The sequence below is a fragment of the Tachyglossus aculeatus genome, chromosome 7, assembly GCF_015852505.1.
Source record: "Tachyglossus aculeatus isolate mTacAcu1 chromosome 7, mTacAcu1.pri, whole genome shotgun sequence".
Classification (NCBI taxonomy): Eukaryota; Metazoa; Chordata; class Mammalia; order Monotremata; family Tachyglossidae; genus Tachyglossus; species Tachyglossus aculeatus.
Genome location: NC_052072.1, coordinates 48824495 through 48840029, shown reverse-complemented (window position 1 = coordinate 48840029; position 15535 = coordinate 48824495). Strand labels below are relative to the sequence as shown.

Genomic DNA, 15535 nt, shown 5'->3' with positions numbered 1-15535 from the left:
GGTAGGGGAAAATTGTTCGCATGCTGTTTCAAGATTGAATTGGAGGGTAATGAGGTTAGGCATGTTTGCCCTTCTGGTGCCTTGTCTGTATACTCGGGGAGGAAAAGTGCAATGTCCCAGATACAGCATAACATTTCACGTTCTACAAACAAAGAGTTGGCTGGTTCCGCACTTGCAAAGATTATTCTTGGAAACTTTTCCTTTACTCAGCAAGGAGGGCAAAGGAGACACATTTCTGAGCATGTGCTAACAAGTTGGTGCCCTGAGGAGGTTAATCCTCAGTAACCGATGGTGAAACTGTGTTCCCTTGGGAAGGCAAAGCGTAGTGGCCAAGGTAGAGTCGGGATAGAAGCAGTAGGCCTCGGTTGCTTGAGTTGAGCCTCTGTAGATCTTCCAGACAAAAGCAGCAAGTAGGAGAAAAGTGACTTTCTCCCTTCCTCTTTTCCTCTCACAGTCCCAGGAAAGGCAGAGGTCACATTCTTAAGCTGCTGCTTCTTGAACAGTTTGTGTTGAGAGGAAAGCACCAGCTCATTCAGCATAAAGCCCACCTGTACCTGTTCTTTCCCCACTCACTGGTCCGCTGGCAAGCTTGTTAGGAGCAGGGAATATGTCAGCCAGTTCTGTTGAAGCGTACTCTCCCAAGCACTTAGTACAGTGCTCTGCACATAGTAAGCACTCAGTAAATATCGTTGACTGATTCTCCTTTGGGGGGGACGGTGGTTCACCCTGGAATAGACTTCAGTTCTCATACACACCCCAAGAAATTCATTGGAGGCAGCATGGCCTAGTGGATAGAGCATGGGCCTGAGGGTCAGAAGGGCCTGAATTCTAATCTCATCTCTGCCACTTGTCCTTTGTGTGACCTTGGGAAAATCACATTACTTCTGTGCCTCAGTTACCTCATTTGTAGAATGGAGATTAAGACTGTGAGTCCCGTGTGGGACAGTGTCCAATGTGACTAGCTTATAGTTACCCCAGCATTTATAACAGTGATAGTAAGCACTTAGCAAGTAACATCATCAACACTGGGCCTGGTTCCTTTCACCCCCCTCCAAGGAGAAGATGCCTGGCTCCATATCTGGGATATCAGTGCCATTTCCCTCCCTATCTTAGCGGGTGCTGGATTGGAAATTGGCATAGCATTTCCCAGCAAAACATGGAAGAGAGACTGAATTTCTACTCCCTGCCTCACCTGGATCTCTGCTGAGTTTGGACCTTGTGGATACCTGTCAGGTATTACCCAGACAGTGCTTCAATCAGTCATTCAGTGGTATTTATTGAGCACTTTATGCAGAGCACTATATTAAATATTTGGAAGAGTACAATAGAGAAGCAGCTTGGCCTAGTAGAAAGCTCATCACCTGGGAGTCAGAGGACCTGGGTTTTAATCCCAGCTGTGCTACTTGCCTGCTGTGTGTGACCTTGGGCAAGTCATTTTACTTCTCTGTGCCAGTTATCTGTAAAAATGGGGATTAAGGCTGTGAGCCCCATGTGGGACAGGGATTGTGTCCAACCTGATTTATCTGTGTCCACCCAAGTCCTTAGTACAGTGCCTGGCACATACTATGCACTTAACAAATACCATTTTAAAAAACTATAACAGTGTTGATAGACGTATCCCCTGCCCACAAGAAGCTTTTGGTCTGTAGGGAGCACGGTGAATACAGTAGTTCGAGAGGAAAGAAGAATACCAGGCAGGGTTGGAGGGAAAGGAGTGGGGAGTGAGCAGGAAGAGAGAGCTGATTGAGTGACTTAAAACCACTAGTCAGGGGTTTCTGTTCGATGTAGAGATGAATGGGAAACCATTTAAGGTTTGGGGAAATGGGCAGATGAGTGTAGAACAGTGTTTTAGGTAATGGTCCAGGCAGCACAGTGAAACGTGGACTGGAGAGGGGAGAGACTGGAGGCGGGGAGACTGGTGAGGGAGCTGATGTGAAACTCAAGGTGTGGGATATCACCATTACGTGAACCAGCCTGGTGGCCATTTGTTTGGAGAGGAAGGGGTGGGACTTGGAAATATTGTGAAGAAAAAAACAAAAAGATTTGATGGCAGACTGAAGATGGGGGTTGAGAGGGAGGAATTGAAAACAACTCCAAGGTTACAGGTTTGAGAGATGGGGTGGTTGATGGTGGTGATGTCCGTTGTGATGACAGAGGTAGTTGGAGGAGAGGAATTGGGAGGGAAGATGATGAGTTCACATTTGGGCATGCTGATATTGAACTAGAGGTGCAGTGAGATGTCCTTGTAGAGGTTAATCAGTCACTGCGTGCAGAACACTGTACTAGGTGCTTGGGAGAGCACAATATAAGAGAGTTGGTAGATACGTTCCTTGCCGTGCAAGATTGCAGAGGAGAGCAGTTGGGAGTTGGCAAAGTGAATCTGAGAAGCTTTGGCGTATAGGCGCTAGGTTGAAGCTGTGGGAGCCGAGGAGTTCCCAGAGAGAATGCGTGTAAAGTGAGAAGGAAAAGGGACCCAGAAGAGAACAGCACCTCCAGGGTAGATTGTCCAGTTTGTAGATCAGTGTGTAGAAAGTTCAGATTCTCCTCCTTTTCAATTCAGGGAATATTCGTAATAGGGCCCTGCTTTATGCCGAGGGGTCATTTCACGGCTAATCACCAGTTCTGCAAGTGGGAGAAAGGGGAGGAGGTGAAATGCACACCCTTCAAGATTGCCTGTCTAACAACACAGAGAGCAAGATCTTTTGAGGCAGGGGCGGACCAAAATCAGATTTTCCTCTTTCATTAGCCACTAGATCCAGTTGAGAGTAAAACGCCACCTCAGCTCTGTTCCAGATCATTTCCATCCCTTCCTGCCTCGGTAGGAGATGGAGGTATGGGGGCTCCATGCCGGATCATTCCACATGTACCCACGGAGCCGGCCCCCTCTTGCCCAGTTAACCCCGAGTTCAATTAATCAGTGGCATCTATTGAGTCCTTACTCTGTGCAGAGCACTGTACTAAGCGCTTGGGAGAGTACAATAAAACAGAGTTGGTAGACACATTCCCCTCCCATGAGGAGCTGGGTGACCTTGGGCAAGTCACTTCACTTCTGTGGGCCTCAGTTACCCCTTCTGTAAAATGGGGATTAGGACTGTGAACCCCAAGTAGAACAGGGACAGTGTCCCGCCTGACTGTCATGTATCTGCTCAGCACTTAGTACGCACTTAACAAATAACCATAAAGAAAGGGGGAGCTTACATTCTAGAGTTGCCTGTAAGAAGGCTCTAGCTCTCACTCACCGGCAGTCATCATTCAGTGCTTTTATTGAGTGCTTACTATGTGCAAAGCGCCGTACTAAGCGCTTGAGAGAGTACAACATAACAATAAACAGACACATTCCCTGCCCACAACGAGCTTACAGTCTAGCGGGAGAGACAGACATTAATATAAGTAAACAAATTGCAGTCCTCAGTCCACTCGGTTTGCTTTGCAGATCACCAACGAGATCATCATCGTCCTGTCCTACTCTTACACGGCCGTGTTGGTCCCCATCTTCCTGCTGACGGACTACCTCCGCTACAAGCCAGTGCTGGTCCTGCAGAGCTTGAGTCACATCGCTATCTGGCTGCTGTTGATCTTCGGCACCGACATCCTCGCTATGCAGTTCATGGAGTTCTTCTACGGCATCACCATGGCCGCCCGGGTGGCCTACTCATCGTACATCTTTTCCCTGGTCAGCCCGTCACGCTACCAGCGGATGGCCAGCTACTCCCGGACCTCCGTGCTGCTGGGCCTCTTCACCAGCTCCGTGGTGGGGCAGCTGTGCGTCTCGGTTTGGAAGGTCTCCTACATCACGCTCAATTACGTCTCCCTGGGGTTCGTGACTTTTGGGTTGGTCCTGACGCTCTTCCTGAAGCCGCCTAAGCGGAGCCTCTTCTTCAATCGAGGCAAACCTGCCCATCAAGACGCCTTACCCTCCGAGTTGGACAGGATGAACCAGGGCTCGGGGAGCCTGGTGGAGGAGAAGGCCGGCCTGAAGGTGTTCCCGGCCTGGAGGGACTTGATCCTCGTTCAGATGCTCCGGGAGCTGAAGACCTTCCTGAAGCAACCTCAGCTGCGACTGTGGTCCCTGTGGTGGATATTTAACTCGGCCGGCTACTACTTGATCATCTATTACGTTCACATTTTGTGGAGCGACATTGACCCCAACAGAGTCCTCAACGGGGGCGTGGAGGCTGCGTCGACCCTCCTCGGTACGGGGCCGTCTGTCTGCCCGTCTTTTTGTGTGGCGGTGGGTCGGGGAGGATCAGCTTTGAGTAACGTGTTGTCTTTCCCCAGGTGCCATCACCTCCTTCACCGCGGGCTATGTGAAAATCCGCTGGACTCTCTGGTCCGAGCTGGTGATCGGGGCCGTCACAGCCCTGCAGGCCGGGCTCATTTTGCTCATGAACGCCACTGGTAACATCTGGGTGTGCTATGTGGCCTACGTCTTTTTCAGAGGTTTCTACCAGTTCCTCGTGCCCATAGCCACGTGAGTAGTGTCGCGAGCTCAGCTCTTTTGTTCTCTGGTCTGAAACTCTATCAGCCTGCCGGGTGGGTGTGGTGGGGTAGGATTGGTGTCACCTGAAAGAGAACGGTCTGAATTGATGGCAGGGACCAGTTGATAGGAATCTGCCAGGCCAGAGAGGGATGGATAGGTGATGTTTTCCTCTGAGGTAAACTGAAGGAATGAGGGCAGATCTCATCTCTTCCCGCTGCCTGTCAACCTACCAGAGAAGGTAATGGGGTGGTTGGAGAAAGTGGGGTCTGACACAGAACAGGGGATCTAAGAAGAATGCTCCAAGATGTTGGGGCTTTTTTGCCACTTCTGCTTTACTAGGCTAAGGACATCACATCCTTTGTGGTGGCCTGTCTGTTGTGGAGCCACAGTTGTTCAAAAGTTACCCTCACATTAGGCCTTCCTGTCCATCAAAATCATCATAATAAGCATATTTTGTGTGTCTGCTGTCTCCACTAAGGAAGCACGTGGACCAGTAGACTCATCAAAGTGTGGTTTTTTTAAACTCCTGGCCCCCGACTGCACCTCGGAAAGGACAGTTAGCAGATGGTGTCGGTTTTGTGAGCACCAAGCAGGCACAGAATGGACAAAGTAAAAATTTCGAGTTTGGAAAGGCCGGTCCCACTCTCTAGGTCATGCCAGCGTGAATCTTATTCATAGGGATTACACTGAGTGGACTCTCACAGGATCTCAGTCCGTTCCTGTTTCTTAGATCCAGTTCATTGTGTTGGCGGAAGCATGGGCGTGGGATTAAGAAGACCTGGGTTGAAGTCCTAGCTCTAGCCTGCTGTGCAATCTGGAACGAGTCACGTAACTTCTCTGTGGCTCGGTTTTCTCACCCAGAAAATGGGGGTGATAATACTTGCCTTCCCTGCCCTGAAGGAACAATGGAGGCTAATCCGCGATAATTTTGAGAGAGCATTTTGGAAAAGTACAGAGTTATTCACGTGTAAGGATTGCCTGGTCCTGTTGATTAAGGCTGGTTCCTGGTCTCATGGAAATGCTGTGTGACATTTTTTTTTTTTCCTCAAGGTTTCAGATCGCCTCCTCCCTGTCAAAAGAACTCTGTGCACTGGTTTTTGGACTCAACACCTTCTTCGCCACCATCTTGAAATCCACCATCACTCTTATCGTTTCCGATAAGAAGGGCCTGGGACTTCAGGTTCACTCTCAGGTTCGTAGATGCCATTCCTGTCCCCGTCAGTGTGCTGGGCTTCTTTCCTCTGACTCAAATCAGTCACCTCAGGAAAAGGCACTTAGGGCACATGGTGGAGCGGGGCGTAGGCTTCTTCCTGGGGTTGAGGAAGTTTCAGGAAGTCATCTAAATGGAATCTGTGTGACAAAACCCTGATGTGCGTGCGGAGATATTTTGGACATTTATGGAGCCTTTCTCCTAAAGCTTTAGAGACTCATGTGGAGAATGTTAAAACCCTTTTGTTGGTCAAATTAGAGCCCAGCCATTCTGGACCCTGAAAACGGGGCGGAGGCATGGTGGTGGGCTGTGGAAGATAAGGCGGTGGAGGTTGGAGACGGAGGAGAATGAGAGCAGGGGTGAAGTCCCTTGCCTGATGATGATGATGGCATTTATTAAGCGCTTACTATGTGCAAAGCATAGTTCTAAGTGCTGGGGGGATAGAAGGTAATCAAGTTGTCCCACGTGGGGCTCACAATCTTAATCCCCATTTTACAGATGAGGAAAAGAGGCCCAGAGAAGTGAAGTGACTTGCCCAAAGTCACACGGCTGACAAGTGGCGGGGCCGGGATTTGAACCCAAAGCCCGTGCTCTTTCCCACTGAGCCACGCTGCTTCTCTAAATAGCGTGTGTGGAAAAGGAAGTAGAACCCAGTCGGTCAGTCAGTCAGTGGAACTTCTTGAGTGCAGCTCTGTGCAGACACTGTAACAAGCAATTGGGAGAGTTTCGTAAAGTTGAAAGACACCATCTCAGCCCTCAAGGAGCTTACAGTCTCATCACTATCCTAAAGGCCTGGCCATGCTGCCCCTCGGGAGGGCTAGAGACTCCTAGCTGGTGGTTATCCTCAGGCGGTTGCCAGGAAATGTAATTAGTTTATTCATGGAGCCTAACAGAATCGAAGGAAGAACACTTGTCTGCAGCAGTCTTGTTCTGCAGAGAGTGAGAACCACCTGTGCCAACATTGAGCCTGGGGGGGAAGGGGCTTGGCTTTGCTCAGTCAACTTCCCTAGGTAACCTGATGTCGGGCGACAGGCATGCAAAGCGTGCCACTCATCTCTCGGGTGGACGTGACCCTTGTGTTCCCTGAGGCGCTGACACCTGACTGGCTGGTAAACATTTAGTTATTTAAAAAGCTTAATACTCCATCTGACATGCCAAGAAGTCAGGCTAAGGTTTCAGTGAGGGACGCCCCGGCCTTTGGTGGGCAGCCAGATGTTGGGATTAAATTAGGACACATTTTCTCCTCACCCTCCCTCTTCCCCTGCCGTCCTGCCCTGTGGCGTTTTCTTTTCCAGCCAATTGGCGGCCTGGGAGTTTTCCGATTAAACTCCGACTTGGTCTCCGGGCCAGGCCAGTCAGATGGTGACAAAACCTTGGTTCTGGATGACTGAAATCTGGTCAGAAGCCCAGTGTGCCCAGTTGAAATCAGAAGTCTGGCCAAAGTCCTGGAAAGGCGGTGTTTAGGTCTGCAGCTGGCGCCTCTGGAGAGGAAAATAGCCCGTGGTCTCTCTTCCTCCTCCTGATTCTGTCTTGTGAGGTGATAGAGAAGTCACTTGGGGATGTTTTTATTCAAACAAACAAGTCAGGACCGGAAAGGTCACTTATGAGGCCTAGCTTGGTTTGTCTCTGAGGGGCACAGGAAAGTTGTCCACCGAACTGAAGTGGTTTTGTTCCGACAGGGACTGTGATGGGCAGCAGCCGTGTGCTACTCCCAAACCCAGGCAGAGCTGGTAGTGCCTAAGTACTAGGCTCAGCCCCTGTCACACAGGGAGCCCTTAGGGAGCTGTGTTTGGCTTTGTCAGGTTGGTCTAGGTAGGGGAATTTTTCCCGTTCCCCTGATTTTAGGGCAGGGTGCCACCCGGTCTGCTTTTTGCTCACGTGTTATGGCCACAATAGACTTCTGGGACCACAAGTCCCGGCAGCCCTTGCGGATGAACACCTCCATGTATAGCAGCGCCATCCTAAGCCAAACCTGGCCCCATTCCAGATAAGGACCTAGACTCCCAATCCAACTCAGCGACTTAAGTTCAGGGCCAGCCCTAGAATACAGCCCCTGGAGGACGGCAGGACCCCTGGGTCCATGGCTAAGTGGGGCTTTTCAGATAGGCCCTTTCCTCACGGCAGAGTGCAGTGCCAAGTTGGATATGGCAGGTAGGAGCAGCCTCGGAGCTAAGATTACCATCTGACTTACCAGTGGCTTCTGTCAGTCAATCAATCAATTGTATTTACTGAGCACTTACTGTGTGGAGATCATTGTACTAAATGCTTGGGAGAGTACAATATAATAAAAAACAGGCACGGTCCCTGCCCACGATGAGCTTGCAGTCAAGATGGGGAGACAGACATTAAATTAAATTACAGATATGTACTCAAGTGCTCTGGGGCTGTGAGGAGGAGGTGAATAAAGGGAGCAAGTCAGGGTGACGGAGACGGGAGTGGGAGAAGAGGAAAGGAGGGCTTAGTCAGGGAAGGCCTCTTAGAGGAGTTCTGCCTACAATAAGCAGGGGAGAGTAATTGTTGGATAGGAGAAGGGCATTCCAGGCCAGAGGCAGGATATAGGCGAGAGGTCAGCAGTGAGATGACGAGATGGAGGTACATTGAGGAGGTTGATGTAAGAGGAGTGAAGTATGTGGGCTAGATTATAGTAGGAGAGTAGTGAGGTGAGGTAGGAGTGGCGAGGTGGTTGAGTTCTTCGCTCTAGGTTTGGCAAGCTGCCGTGGCTGCGTTTACTCCCCTAGAAATCATGATTGAGGAAGGAGGTGTCCTTCCCTCTCTCCACCAGGACTGGGGCGGGCTAGAGAGGACAGAAACCCTAGGAAGTGGCCTCCCAGGTGACCCCTCCCACCCTCATCTGTCCAACCTGCCTCCAGGCTCCATAGCTGCCTGCAGTCACGCCTCCCCTTTCTCCCTTAATTCTTAACCCCTGACCGCTCCTCCTCAATTCATGGTGAAGAAGGCCTCCGTGTCCCAGAAACCTCTGCCCTGTCACCCTGGACCCTACTCCTCCTTCCCCTGGCTCTCCTGGCTGCCTCACTCCCTGAGTCCCTTGGCTCTACTTCTACCTTGGGCAAGGCCCCTATTTTGTGATTTTTTTTGCCTGTCACTTTACTCCTCCTTTCCTTGGCTCTCCTGGCAACCTCACTTTCTGAGTCCCTTGGCTCTACTTCTACCTTGGGCAAGGCCCCTATTTTGTGATTTTTTTTTGCCTGTCACTTTACTCCTCCTTTCCCTGGCTCTCCTGGCAACCTCACTTCCTGAGTCCCCTGGCTCTACTTCTGCTTTGGGCAAGGCCCCTATTTTGTGATTCTTGCCTGTCACTTTAAAGGTGAAATTCAAGGAAATGTATGTGGCATATTTTGAATTCGTCAAAGTAGGTTCCGTTGTTTTTGTGATACTATCATCAGAGGTATTTTTTGAGTGCTTATTGTCTGCAGAGCACTGAACTAAGCACTTGGGAGAGTACAACAGAGTTGGTAGACATGTTCCCTGCCCACAAGTATTCTATTATCTATTATCTTGTTTCTGCTCCAGTACTTCGCACTGAAGTGCTTAACAAATTTCCTAATTTTTATTACTATTATTTGTACTGGTGTTAATAGTGAGAGGCAGGACTTATAAACACAACTTATTTTAATGATATTTAAGTGTTTACTTTGTGTCCTCTACCTAGTGCCAGGATAGATACGAGATAATCGGGTTGGACACGGTCCATGTGCTACATAGGGCTCAAAGTCCTAATCCCCATTTTACAGATAATTTAAGCAACTGCTTGCCCAAGGTCACACAGAAGACAAGTGGCAGAGCTGAAAGTAGACCCCAGGTCCTCTGACTTCCAGCACTGTGCTCTTTCCACTACGCTGTGCTGCTTCACATGCCCAGGGGACAGTGGCTCCAGAGTGGGGCTTAGTACAGTGCTCTGCACATAGTAAGCGCTCAATAAATACGATTGATGATGGGGACTTGATTGCATCCTGCCTGGGTGTTGACGCTGAACTGTTGATGATAATAATGATGGCATTTATTAAGCCCTTACTATGTGCAAAGCACTGTTCTAAGCGCTGGGGAGGTTGCAAGGTGATCAGGTGGTCCCTGGGGCGGCTTAGTCCTAATCCCCATTTTACAGAGGAGGTAACTGAGGCACAGAGAAGTGAAGTGACTTGGCCAAAGTCACACAGCTGACAAGTGGCGAAGCCGGGGTTTGAAACCATGATCTCTGACTCCAGAGCCTGTGCTCTTTCCACTGAGCCACACTGCTTCTCAGTTTGATCACTGTTAGGAAACACGTGCACATTTTCCTCAGAACTGGGCCGTTTCTGTTTTTTTTTCTAAATGAAATTTCTGTCCCCACTTCTTTTCCCCCCCACCAGTCTCCTGCTGGATCCAGGGGACAGCTGCAATTTTAGGCATCTGTTGAACATGAGCCAGTCCATGCCGACCTCTCTGGGTGTTCTTTTTTCAAACCATCAGTCGTAGTCATAGAGGACTTAGTGTGCAGAGCTCTGTACTAAGCGCTTGGGAGAATACAGCATAACAGAATTGGTAGACACGTTCCCACCCCATAGTGAGCTTGCAGTCTAGATGGGGTGACAGACTTTAAATAAATTACCGGTATAATTACAAGACGCAGCATGGTCAAGTGGATAGAGCTCAGGCCTGGGAGTTAGAGGACATGGGTTCGAATCCCAGATTCGTCACTCGTCTGCTGAGTGACTTTGGGCAAGTCATGTAACTTCTCTGTGCCTCAGTTACCTCAGCTGTAAAAATAGGGATTAAGACTGTGAATCCCATGTGGAACAAGGGACTGTGTCCAAACAGAGTTGCTTGTATCTACCCCCAGCACTTAGCACAGTGCCTGTCATCTAGTAAATACTTAGCAAATACCACAGTTATTGTTATTATAAATTCCAGATATAATAAATTACGACTATGAGTGCTTACTGTATTCAGGGTACTCTGCTAAGTGGTTGGGAGACTACAATACAGTAAAGTGGTAAACATGATCCCAGCCTTCAAGAAGCTTGTCTTTGTCTCATGCCGTTGAGTCGTTTCCGACCCATAGTGACACCATGGACACATCTCTCCCAGTTTGCCCCGCTCTCCATCTGCAACCATTTTGGTAGTGTATCCATAGAGTTTTCTTGGTAAAAATATGGAAGTGCTTTACCATTGCCTCCTTCCCACGCAGTAAACTTGAGTCTCCGTCCTCGACTCTGTCCCGTGCTGCTGCTGCCCAGAATGGGTGAGTTTTGACTTTTAGCAGATTGTCTTCCACTCGCTAGCCACTGGCCAAGCTAGGAATGGAATGGGTATGCCTCCGCCTGACCCTCCTGTAGCCAAGTCTGTTAGAGTACACTCTCCAGGTGTGACCCTGAGAGGAGTCACGAAGCTTACAATCTGAGAAACCAGGCAGGAATACTTCTGGAAAAATGCCAAGACTTCTGAACACAACCACACCCTTCTATTGCTTTTTTGACTGCCCGTTTTATCCTTTTGCTCCCCTTCCCCTCTACCCCTCACACTCTGGTCTCCACTTTCACTGGCTCCTCCTCTTTTCCAGTTTCACGTCTACTTTGTCTACTTCACGGTGCTGGCGTTCGCCTACCTCGGGGGATCTGTGTACGTGGCTTTGAGACACAACAGGCAAGACAGACAGCAGGACTGCCCGTTGGCCAAGGAGCTGAGCGGCCCCACGGAGGAGACGGGAGCCAGGGAGCTGAGCCCGAAGGAGGGCGGGAGCAGCAGCGAACGGGCCTGAGAAGGGTGAGGCGAGGGGAGGCCATGGCCACGCTTCAGGCCCCCCAAGGCCGAGCAGATCCTGAGGTAGGAACGGATGCTGAGAGACTCTGGTGTTCCAGGCCAGTGGCTGGAGAGAGGACCAGCTGGCGGTCCATGGTGACATGTTGAGCTGCCATTGGTGCCCCCCCAGCCCAGAGCCAAACTCCACATGAAACCGCCTTTTCTGTACCATTCCGGGTTGGAGCGCAACCCGGCAAGCAGCCTGGATGTCCAAGCAAATGGGGCTGCCTCTCCTCAGCCCAACACAGTGCTCTGTTTCCTCATCAACACCCAAATGATGGGATAACTTTACAGGCCACAACATTTAAAATAAGATTTTAAAAACTCCTGCCCCGGTTAGGGAGTCACATTTTCCAGTGTTCTATTTTTTCTTTCTTTCAGACTCCCAACTGGCTGAATTTTTTGCCTTAGGCATTGCTGTGAAAAAGCTTAAACCCTTCTCGTGCCCCTGTGCCACCCCTGCTAAATTGCTAGAAAGCTCCATTTTCTCTGTATAACAAGCCCAGGAAAGAGAGAAGGAGCCACAGTTGCATTTCTGCCATATCCAGTCCCTGCAGTAAGCGTTCTGTTCATAAGTGTATGTTGTGAAGCGAGCTGTGCGGCACGGTGGGGGGCTTGGGAACGCTAGGCCGAGTCCCCCCACCCCTGCTTCCTGGAGGCTTTTAGATGTTAATTCCTCTGGGCATAGGAAAAAGAATTCACACTTCAGTGTTCTTCCCTCCCAACCTCCCTCTTTATAGGAGTCCCATGTGGGAATTAGGAAGGGGAAGCTGGAGTTGGATTTCAGCTGTTTGTCAGGTGGAGCCACCGAAGTTGCTGAAGCCAGCAGACCGTTCCCTATGCTGGAGCCACAGTCTCTTTCTCTTCTCCACAAGATGCCCAGCTGTGATGGAAGATGATCGGACTTTGGGCCTTCCCTCCCACCCCTCTCACGGCTGTGTTTGTCGAAATCTAGGGGCACCGTGGAAGGCAGCTAGCTTCTCCAGAGCCACGACGGTCCTGTTTGGAACCATTCCAAGGTGGTCAGTGATTTTGAAGCAAAATGGGATTGCATCTAGCCTGCTTTTGGTACTCCCCCAGATGGTGGGCTGAAGGGGCAAGGGGCTCCTTTGGGTTCACTTAGGGGAGAGGTCACACGGTCCCTTTAGGTGCCACCTCTTTCAGGCCTTGGTTTTTGTCCTTGTCTGCCGTCCCCCCTCCCTCCCGCATTTCCGCAACTCCACTTGCCAACCCGTCCCCCAGGACTGACACTCACCTACCTCAGAGGCGCAATGGAGGGTGAAAGAAATATTGCGGGACAAACGTTCCTCGGAATAAATCAATATAAAACAGTGCACTTCAGTATTAGCCCTGGCAGTGGGGGCCTAAATTGGAAGGAAACCGGCTGGGTGTGTGTTCAGGTGGAGGCTTGAGGCGGGAGAGGGGACAGTTCTCTGCCCCCACTCCCCCCTAACCCCATCGGCAGAGAGGGGAGGCTCACCTAGCATGGCCCCTCCGGGCCCACGTTCTCCTGCTGCCCCACTGCAAGAGGCGCTGGCCTCTCCTCGAATTTGGTACTGTCGCTTCACCCAGGATTCTTTTTTTTTTATTTCTGATCAGTGGTTGAAAAACCACAGAATCATTTTTTTTTCCACCGTAGGATACAAGTATAGAGATTTTGTAATACAAACTGTTGTTATTCTTTATATAATAAATTAGATTCTGCAAAATAATGTGTCTGTAGGAATTTTTAAGTTTGAATCTCTGCCCCCCGCCTCCTGGAACCTGTTAGGAAATATGAGCATGATGGGAGCTTCCTTCTGCCTCAGCAGCAAGGGTGGATTTGGACCAGGCCTGGGCAGTGACCAAAATACTCCCAGTGCCTCCTGTCTAAGGCCCTCTCCACGGGGACCTGCTGCAGCCTGGCTGCCAATTCACCCCAAAGTGAGCAGGGGAGGGGAGTGAATTGACTTTTGTCGGGGCAGGGGAGTGGGGGGTCAGATATCAATCTGAGCCAGACCTCGTGGGTGTTGTGTCCAACCCAGCTGATGCCCGGCAAGTCCACCCAGCTGCCTGCCTGCTTCCCTCCCTGAGGGAAATAGAGGCGTAATGGATAGACCACAGGGCTGGAAGTCAGGTGGTCACGGATTCTAATTCTTGCTCTGCCACAAAACTTCAGGCGAGGCACTTCGCTTCTCTGGGCCACCCGGATGGCCAGGGAGTAGTAAAGGGGATGTTGTTGCGACTGGATCGGCAGCAGAAGTTGGGAAGGCAGCCGGCGTGCTCACCGATCTCACGTGGCCTTCGGCTCTGGTCACGTAAGTGCATAAGGTAAGTCGAATTAAAGATGGTGTATTGGATTGGCAGGGCACTGCGGGTAACTTGGTGCACACCTGTTGTCTTGATGGCTGGAAGAAGTTGGTGTTTGCCCACAGGGACTTGAAGGGAACAACTGGGGCTTTGCGGCAGGGGGAAGATACAGCTCCAGCTCCAGGAATGTTAGAAAGTGCCCTGAATGAGTGCCTACAAACCCACTGTCTAGTGGAAAGAGGGCAGGAATGGGAGTCTGTTGACCTGAGTTCTCTGTCCATTTGTCCATTCATTCATTCAGTCGTATTTATTGAGCGCTTACTGTGTGCAGAGCACTGTACTAAGTCCATCTGTCCATCCATCCCTCTGTCCTTCCGTCTGTCCATCTGTCCATGTGTCCTAATGTCCATCTGTCTGTGCATCCATCAATCTGTCTGTCCTAATGTCCATCTGTCCGTGTGTCCTAATGTCCATCTGTCTGTGCGTCCTAATGTCTGTCCATCTTTGTATACGTCCATCTGTCCTAATGTCCATCCATGTGTCCTAATGTCTATGTGACCATCTGTCTGTCCATCTGTCTGTCCGTCCGTCTGTCTGTCCTTGTGTCCGTCCATCCATCCGTCCCTCTGTTTGTCCATCCATCTGTCCGCCGAGGAAAAGCAAAGTGATGCTGTCTCATCTGTGGAGAGGGGATTGAGACTGTGAGCCCCACATGGGACAGGGACTTTGTCCAACTCGATTTGCTTGTTTCTACCCTAGTGCTTAGGACAGCACTTAAATACCATCATTATCATTACTATTATAAATAAAAGTACAGATAAGTACACAATAATCATAATAACAATGATAATAATCACAACACTTTAAGTTGATAACCACTGCCACCTGACCTTGCCCCCTCCTACCTCACCTCCCTTCTCTCCTTCTCCAACCCAGCCCACACCCTCCGCCCCACTGCCGCTAACCTCCTCACTGGGCCTCGTTCTCGCCTGTCCTGCCGTCGACCCCTGGCCCATGTCCTGCCTCTGGCCTGGAATGCCGTCCCTTCACACATCAGCCAAACTAGCTCTCTTCCTCCCTTTAAAGCCCTACTGAGAGCCCATCTCCTCCAGGAGGCCTTCCCAGACTGAGCCCCCCCCCCTTTTCCTCTGCTTCTGCTCCCCTCCCCATTGCCCCCCCACCTCTCTCTGCCCTTCCCCTCCCCACAGCACTTGTGTATATATGTACATACCTATAATTCTATTTACATTAATACCTGTTTTGTTCTGATGTGAATATACATCTCTAATTCTATCGGTTTATATTAATGCTACTGATGCCTGTTTACTTGTTTTGATGTCTGTCTCCCCCCTTCTAGACTGTGAGCCCATTGTGGGCACAGATTGTCTCTGTTGCTGAATTGCACCCTCCAGGCGCTCAGTACAATGCTCTGCATACAGTAAGCACTCAATAAATACAATAGAATGAATGAATGAATAAAGGAGGGGGAGAGAAACATCGATACAAATAAAACCATTGTTGGGCAGGGATTGTCTCTGTTGCCCAATTGTACTTTCTAAGCGCTTTACTCCAGTGCTCTGCACACAGTAAGCGCTCAATAAATACAATTGAATGAATTAATGAATGGGCCTCAGTTACCTCATTGATAAACTGGGGATTGGGACCTCGAGCCAACAAATACCATAATTATTATTATCATTATTAAGTGCTGGGGAGATGCCAGGATAAACCCAATTTATTCCTCAATCAATAAATCGTAT

The 15535-nt window shown here is 50.0% G+C and overlaps 1 protein-coding gene across 4 annotated transcripts in view; it reads left to right on the top strand.

Annotated features, from left to right (window-relative positions):
- The window catches only part of SLC19A1 (solute carrier family 19 member 1), a 42825-nt gene extending 29677 nt beyond the window's left edge, over positions 1-13148 (top strand). For 3 of the 4 annotated variants that reach the window (XM_038749649.1, XM_038749650.1, XM_038749651.1), the window contains 4 exons: positions 3434-4193; positions 4279-4471; positions 5531-5672; positions 11248-13148. In XM_038749649.1, coding sequence (XP_038605577.1) covers positions 3434-4193; positions 4279-4471; positions 5531-5672; positions 11248-11445 — 1293 coding nt within the window. In that variant the 3' untranslated portion in view covers positions 11446-13148. The remainder of the gene's footprint in view (positions 1-3433; positions 4194-4278; positions 4472-5530; positions 5673-11247) is intronic. The other variant, XR_005451856.1, reaches the window with a different exon arrangement.
- Positions 13149-15535: the final 2387 nt, after the last annotated feature.